General features: G+C 32.7%; 1 protein-coding gene across 1 annotated transcript in view; it reads right to left on the reverse strand.

Moving 5' to 3' along the window:
* Birc6 (baculoviral IAP repeat containing 6) overlaps positions 1 to 8964 on the reverse strand; it is a 236225-nt gene that overhangs the window by 77376 nt on the left and 149885 nt on the right. The window contains 3 exon segments of the mRNA XM_048804575.1: positions 201 to 332; positions 7091 to 7220; positions 7654 to 7797. Coding sequence (XP_048660532.1) covers positions 201 to 332; positions 7091 to 7220; positions 7654 to 7797 — 406 coding nt within the window.

Consider the following 8964-nt stretch of genomic DNA (forward strand, 5'->3'; position numbering starts at 1 on the left):
AATATCTAAGCTACCCCCACATGTTCAGTATTTTATGCACAGTAAGCTTGTGCATAAAATAAGTTTAATAATTCCAATGGCAAAGAATAACAGACTTCTGGTACAAAATTTATAAATCTGGTGTTAAAAGATTGTATATCAGCCTTCTGCACTAATACATTTATTACATTAAATTCCTATAAATATAACAGAAAGCATACCAGAGGCAACAACAACACTGTAATTGTCTTGAAATCCATTTTCCGCCTTAACTTTTTCTTTTTCTTCATGGTTTTTCTTTTCTTTGTCATCTTTTTGTTCACTAATTAGTTTAGCTGTGATACTTGGAGTATCTGTAAGAAAATATTGTCTATAATGTACTATTGTTTCTCTAAATCATTGAGAAGGGAAGCAATAAATGATTTCAGAAGACTATACAGGATATTGCTCCTAGACTGAGGCAATGTAAAGAAATTTAGAAGAAATGCTGTTAAAGCCTGATGGTTTAATGCTTCCTTATAAAAATGGAAGTAACATGGTACATGTTTGTAAGGAAGAATATTTATGTATTTCAATAGTACTACCGCTAAAGGCAGTGAAAAACCTTAAAAACAAAAATTTGCTTTGGTTTAAGCAGAGTTCATTAACTGATACCTCCAGCTAATTCAGGCCTCGAAACATAGATACCAAGAAAATAATATTAATTTCAAAGTAATAGGGAAAAAAGAACAAAAATTAAAAATAAAAAAAACTTTACAACTGCTAGAAGAAAACAAAGGTTCAATACTCCAACATATTGGTGTGAGCACTGACTTCCTTAAACAAGAGACCTAAGGTGCAAGAAATAAAACCAAGAATCAGTAGGTAAGATGATATACAAATTAAAAAGTTTCTGCACAACAAAAGAAACAATTAAGAGTGCGAAGAGGTAGCTAAATTGTTTTCTTCCAAGTTTTCCTACTTGGGATCAATCCAGCACCATCGCACCTGCACCTTCGTGAGCCCAATTCGGAGAATGTGAAGCAGAGAGGAATGGGCCAAAATTGAGGTGAATCTGGGCTCTCTGATCCAGAGAGAACATAAGAGCTGTTGGCACAGCGGGCATTAAAACTGTCACTCCAGAGGAGCTTAAGTGAAGAGTCTGAGGTGAGCATGCTCCTTAATTCAAAGAACCCCCTTCTGAAAGATACTTTGCTATGATGAGGGAATCAAGGAAATGAGATTCTAGACTCAAAGATTCATATCAAGGAATTAACTCTTACAGATAAAGGGAAAAGACAAGTGGATCTTGGAAGATAATTATTCTAAATAAGCAGGGAAGAACCAAAGTTGAAGGTTGTTTTTCTTAGAGAACAATATTTGTCATATTTATTTCATCAAGAATCTGAAGATTTGTATGTAAGAAAAACTTTACTCTTCTAAAGACTTCAAGATTATAGGAATAAAAGGGGAGTCATAATTCTCAAAAGAGTATTTTTTAACCAATAATAAATTCCAATTTGAAGTGTTCTTCATTATACATTGTTCCAAAAACTGAAAAAAGGAGAGCCTACAGAATGTGGGATCTTTGCCAGCTGCTCTTCCAAAAAGGGGTTAATATCCAGAACATATAAAGAACTCAAAATGCATACCACCAAAACAAACAAACAATAACCCATCAGTAAATGGGCCAAAGAACTAACACAAATGGCCAACAAAAGGATGAAAAAAATATTCAACGTTCCTAACAATCAGGGAAATGCACAACAAAACAACATTGTAATTCCATCTCATTCTAGTCAGAATGGCAATCAACAATAGAAATAGTAAGAAATGCTGAAGAGGATGTGAGGATAAGGGCACACTCATACATTGTTGGTGGGACTGCAAATTAGTACAATCACCTTGGAAAACAGTATGGAGATTTCCTCAAAAGACTCAGCAAGCACCATGTACAGGCAGAGGAATGAGAAGTTATGCTCCATTTGTGTACAATGTGTCAAAATGTATTCTGTCATGTAAACTAATTAGAATAAAAAAAAAAAAAAACTAAGAATGAAACTACTATAGGACCCAGCTATCCACTAATTGATATTTATCCAAAAGACTAAAATCAGCATATTTTAGTGATACACGTATTGATATCAATATTCACAGCAGTGCAATTCACAATAGCCAAGTTTTGGAACTAGTCCAGGTGCCTGTCAAAAAATGGATAAAGAAAATGCAGTATGTATACACAATGAAATTTTACACAGTTATAAAGGAGAATAAAATTATATTATTTGCTGGTAAATGAATGAAGTGGAGAACACCAAGCTAAGTGAAATAAGCCAGACTCACAAAGGCTGAATGTTTTCTCTCATGTGTGAAAGATAGAGAGAAATATGGAATTAAAAAATAAGGGTAGGGGGAGATCCCATGAAAATAGAAGGGAGAGAGGTGGAGCAGAGGAAGGGAATCAAAGAGGAAGATGGAGAGATGGGAAAAGGGAGGAATCAAGGAATGAAACTGACTTATATTATATACAAGCATACATGAATACAGAACAGTGAATTCTACATATACATAAATATAAAGAACCAATTTTAAAAAGAAAGAAACTAATAAAGAAGGAAGGAAGGAAGGAAGGAAGGAAGGAAGGAAGGCTGGCTAACAGCATACAGGAAAGGGAGCAGGGGGAAGAAGGAGAAGAGGGAAAAATGGATGTACTGGGGACTGAAATGGAGCAAATTATTACATGCATTTATAAATATGTAAAAATGAACCACACTATTATGTAACTATCATACACTAATAAAAACATTTAAAAAAAATTTTAAAAAGACCAAATGAGGAAAGCCTTAGGAAGGCTACTGACAGCCTATAAAAGGCAAGTATGGGACTGGACCTTGGAGCTCACTTTAAAGCATTCAATTAGATTTCTACTACAAATGGGAGTATATAAGAACAACTTTCCACAACAAAGATTTCCTATTTTGTTATTTTTATTTAAAAATAAATAGAAAATATTCAATATTTTAGTATATTTTTAAAAATAAATATAAAGTTGGGTGTGGTGGCGCACGCCTGTAATTCCAGTTTGTGGATACAGGACAATCACAAGTTTGAGGCCAATCCTGTCAAATTTGTGAGGCACTATCTCAAAAAAAAAAAAAAAAGGGCTGGGGATGTAACTCCAGAGAGTGGGAGAGTGCCCCTGGGTTTAATCATTAGTCCCAACTAAAATAAAAGAACACAGGTATTAATAAACTGTTATTACTCTCTAATTAACAGTTTTAATTATACTGGTATATAATGTGCTACTAAAAATCATAAAATAAATGGGTGGTCATATAATGAAGTCAAGTAGCCATTAAGAAATTCAAAGGCCAGACTGTTTGATATTAGGAATATTTTACCATGTATAACTGATCAATTCTTTTTAATTTTCTAATTTAACACAATTATGATATAAAACTCTTTTACGTTAAAATGTTAAACAATCAGGGGCTGGGGATGTGGCTCAAGTGGTAGCGCGCTCGCCTGGTATGCGTGCGGCCCGGGTTCAATCCTCAGCACCACATACAAACAAAGATGTTGTGTCTGCCGAAAAACTAAAAAATAAATATTAAAAAATTCTCTCTCTCTCTTAAAAAAAATGTTAAACAATCACATGACAAATGAGAGTATTTTTTGTAACATCTAATATTCTCTTGTTTGAGTATCTGAAAATATAAAGGCTTTTTACTAATTGTTGATTGTGTTTTGTTTTTATTTTTGTGAAATTAGAAGAAATCAATCAAGTAAATCTTAATGGCAAAAATATGGACACAGATTTAGTGAGGTATATAAGTAACAAAATAATTCACAAAATGAACTTATAGTATCATCAGGGAGGAAAACCATGTGAAGAGCACTAGTTGATAATAATTTACATAGTACAACAAGAAGTTGAATTAATTTCCATTTATACACTCTGGTGTCTCCAAAATAAAACACAAAAACTACACAGCATTCAAATACCAAAAGATATGACCAAGAAAAATTTTTCTTAACCTCATTTTTGAAACTGTAATAGACAAGACATGCTATCTGGTTTGGAATTCCACTTCTGCACAAGATAGAATAAGAACCAGATTTACACTCCCACTTGAAATAACTAATAATTAGGTGAATATATTTAATAATATTTTGCAGACAGTGAGCATGACACAGGGCAGTTCCACAAAGTTTGGATACGTGGAAACAAGTCAGGTGAGCTCTAGGAGAGTGTTTCCACTTATTGCATGGACAGTTTCTCAGATCAAAGCTCAGCACAATCCATGTGTCACTCTGGTTTGAAGATAAAGAGCTGAGACTTTAGGAAGACAAATACACTTGGTTGCAATCATAAGGCACATTTATGAAGGAGGAGTAATTTGTACATAGAATTCCAGCGATCTAGGGACACTCTCCTTTGAGTCTCCAGCATTTACTAAGCAAGCAAATACACATGACAAAATAATCAAAGTCCAGGAAAAGTATTACCCAAAAAGAACAGGGGGAACAATCCCAGGGTCTCAAATGAGGGACCAGTGAATTACTAATTGAGTACCCAGAAGCATATAGCCTCTGAAGTGGGGTTAAATAAATTTTATACTTGCATTTTCAAACCTATTACTCTATTTCTTTTCCAATACAATACACCAATTTAAAGCTAATTTAAATTAAAAATTCAGTTTAGTCTCACCAGTTATATAGTTTGGTAATTCTCAACAACTTCCAAACTAGACAACATAGATTTATTAAAAAAATTCTATCCTCACAGTAAGTTTCACCTTACATTAAAACTTTATATGATCCTACCTAATAAAGCTTAAAAGCAGGTCCTAAAAGCAATTAACTACTTAAACTAACATAAATATACTTCTGGAAAAAAAATTTATAGAACAAAAACTAAACCAGAACCCAAGAAAATAGCATTCATGTTTTTCTGGAATCCAATAAAATTTTCAGACAAGGAGGCAAGAATGTACCATCTAACGTGAGGAGAAAAATAATACACACTGCCCAATGTGTTCAAGAAAGTAGAACACTTGTACACTTTAAGTAAGGACAAAGACATTTAAAAAAAGAACCAAATCAAACTTCTAAATATTTGATATAGAGATGCATAAATACAAATATAGTGACCTGTAAACTGTATTATTTATTTAAATCCAAAGGTGTCAACAGCTATAAGTGAGTAAAATTACTGATAAAATATTTCTAAATTACTTATATTTCTATGCATATTGAAATAAATATATGTAACATGTATCACAAAATGACTAAAGGTCATAAGCCCACTTCAAAGGGTTAAAGAACTGCTACAAAGAGGTTAAATTTAGCACATAAGTTTTGATGTGGTATATTTACAAACAATTATGTTATTTGAACATTTATGTAATAAATGAAATTATGTTTAAAAATTAAAGGGAGGGGCTGGAGTTGTGGCTCAGAGGAAAAGCATTCACCTAGCATGCATGAGGCACTAAGTTATTATATCCACCTATTACTAAAGAATAAATATTACAAAAAAAAAACAAATTAAAGGGAATTATTTTGTAGAATATTCTAAATGATGGAATACAATGTTTTACAATAGCATTCTTAGAAAAGTAATAAAAAATGTTAAAATTTCAGTTATTTTATAGTAGAATGTAGTTTTGAATTTCAAGTTAAATATATAAAATATCAATAATTAAAACTTTAGGAATATTTATTCCCTTCATCTATTTAATTAATTTTTATTTTTCATTTTATTTATCAGAAAAGAGCCTCTAAAATCAGTTTTTCAAAGAAGTTCAGCTGTAATAGATAAGACATTTTCAAGTTAGAAACCATGATTTTTAAAATAAGTATTACAGTATTATAACACTGCACTAAACACTTTGTTAAAAGGTAGGAAAGAATTTCAATTTTTGCATACAGCTGTTTTACATACAATGACTATGAAGTGAAAAAAAATCTTTTTTTTTTGTCCTTCTTCAGAGATGGAGTCTCACTATGTTGCCCAGGCTGGGACTGAACTCCTGGGCTCAAGCAATCCTCCTGCCTCATATGGGACCTATAGGCATGCAACACAATGTCTTACCTAGAAAACAATATTTTTACCTTGCTCAAAGTGATCATACCTACTTATATGGTTTAACTTAAGTTAGCACCTAAATATGGTAACAACTCTCCAATCTATTCAACCAGTTTTTTTTTTTTTTTCCCCTAATAAGCTTTAGATTTGTATTTTCCTCTGGTAAATGAACATCTCCAGGTTTTATATGATACTCCTATTCTTCCTTCAGTTGATAGTGATCCCTCTTAAGTATACAGTATATTTATACTCTAATACACACATTGACATTTCCAGTTTATTTTTAAATCTAACACACATAAACTCATAATTACTTTTAGGGGCAGAATGTGTCCTGCTTACTTTCACATCAATAGGTTAAATTCTAATTATACAAGTATCTGCACATAGCAGATATTCAATAAATTCATTGACTGATGAACTGGGATTTCTAAGAGGCAAGAAATAGAACTATCTAATGTAGATGATATGCATTCTGCTATTAAAAACTGCTTTAAAAAAAAACAACAACCTGTATGTTGCTTAAAAGCACACACTATACTACAAGCATGAAACCTACAGAAAATGCCTTCTGCTTTCTTCACTAATAGGCTATACATGATAAGGTGACAAGACACTTCTACCTATTTCATATGATAATGAAGCTCACTTTGTCCCTAGATTTAGAAAACATTTATTAATAAAACTTCTCTTATCCAATCTAATGCCTTGCAATTCATCACTATAGAATGACCAGAGGGTTTACTTTGGTAAAATTCCATCAATGATTTCCAAAGCCTGATCTGCATTTCTAGCTGCCCATTTTGTCATTACTATGCATAACATACATCATACCAAAAGGACTACTCATGCCTGAATGCACTGTACATTTTGTCCAATTAATAAGTTTTTTATTCATGCTTTGAACTATAAAGATATTTTGACCTTTTCTAGTCATGAAGTGGTTGATAAGTGAGCAGAAGCAATGAAATAAAGTTATAAAACAGAATTCCACACATCTAACAAAGTAAAAGAAAAATTAATACTTAAAATCTGACTTGCCTGACACTCTGTCAAGAACATCTGATAATGTTGTTGAGACTGGTAAATGAAGAGTACGAAACTTGTGTCCTGCTCCATACATTGGATGCTGAATGACATGGCTAGTTGCATTAATTCTACCTTTGTACAGCTGAAAAATGAAGAAATTAAGAAGTCCACTTTTTAGAATATATATCATTATGAATCAATTTCAAAAACATATAAGAATGAAAAGTTCAATAAAGCACACAAAACACAAGAGTTTGATATATTTCTTTAAACATTATTTGCCATGATTGTTGTTAACTTTTCCATTAGCAGCATTGTACCCAATATTCTGTCATTTTTCCCCCCAAATCAAATCAAACTACTTAAGGTACAGTATAGGAAAAATTATGTTATTGAAATGGTGGGAGGTTATCCTCAAGAGAATTTCAAGTCCTGATATCAAGTATAGTTTGCTCCAGTTTCGGTTTGCTATTTTGAAAATTAGATGAATGTGAAGATAAGTACACACTCAAAAATTAACTATGAGATATATTTACACAGAGGTAATCATTAAAATTTAAGTGTTAAATACTCACCGGACAGGGAGACTGAAGAAACATTGTCACTTTCTCGTCTTCCAGCATCAACTGTAAAAACAGTCTTCGTATAAACCCTGAAATATTCCCTGATGTTGGAAGATTCCCTCTTTGGGGAGATGTCTGAAATAGTTCACAAAGAACCTGGCAAGAGATTAAAAGAAGTTCACGCAAATTTGTTTATAGCTTTTATTTTGAAGAATAAACAGGAAATTAAGAACGTAGATTAACAAGTATACATCTAATACATTTACATCAAATCAGCAACTAAAGAAACAATTAACTTAAATATATATGAATACAGGGCTGGGGTTGTGGCTCAGTGACAAAGCACTTGCCTCGCACATATGAGGCACTGGGTTCGATCCTCAGCACCACAGAGAAAAAAATAAAGATATTGTGTCTATATATGACTAAAAAAATATTTTAAAACAAATATATGAATACAGTTAAGTTCAAAACATAAGAAACATTTCTGTGCATAAGAGAATTTACTACTAAAAGTAGGGTGCAGTGGTCCATTCTAGAGGCTCAGGAGGCTGAGGCAGGAGGATCTCAAGTTCAAATCCAACCCTGTCTCTAAATAAAATAAAGAAAGGACTGGGGATGCAGCTCAGTGGTTAAGTGCCCCCTGAATTCAATCCCTGATACCCACCTCCCCCTCCCCCAAAAGAAAAGAAATTACTACTGAAGAGTTTTTCACACAAGAAACTTTAGTCTATATTAATATGGTTACAACAAAAATTATTTTATAAAGTACGTTAAAAATATAAAACAAAGGGCTGGGGATATAGCTCAGTTGGTAGAGTGCTTGCCTTGCATGCACAAGGCCTTGGGTTCAATCCCTAGCACCACAAAAATAAATAAACAAAGTCTTAAAATGAGACAGAGGTGATAATCAGGCCAGAAATCAATAGAACAGAAACAATTCAGGATACTCAATGACACATATCAAAATTTTAAGTATCTATAACCAAGCCCTTGGTCAAAGTTGATAACGTATAATTTCCCTTTAACTGCAGTAATCAGAAGGGTATTTTCCCAACCATTAAAATTATTATAAGATATCTTGTTCTTCCTCTTAATAAAGTTGAATCGCTCAATATTTTTGAAAATTTTTCACTGATACCCTTTAATCTACTAACAAAATTTGATCTCAATAAGCACTATTAAATAAGAGTAAAGTTTTATTAGCGTTTTCCCTGCGTCAAAGAGGCTCTGTAATATAAACTCTATTATACACACACGCACATGCGCTTGCTAGAGAGAGAGAGAGAGAGAGAGAGAGAGAGAGAGAGAGAGAGAGAGAGA

Source organism: Marmota marmota, unplaced genomic scaffold, assembly GCF_001458135.2.
Source record: "Marmota marmota marmota unplaced genomic scaffold, marMar, whole genome shotgun sequence".
In the NCBI taxonomy this organism is placed as follows: domain Eukaryota; kingdom Metazoa; phylum Chordata; class Mammalia; order Rodentia; family Sciuridae; genus Marmota; species Marmota marmota.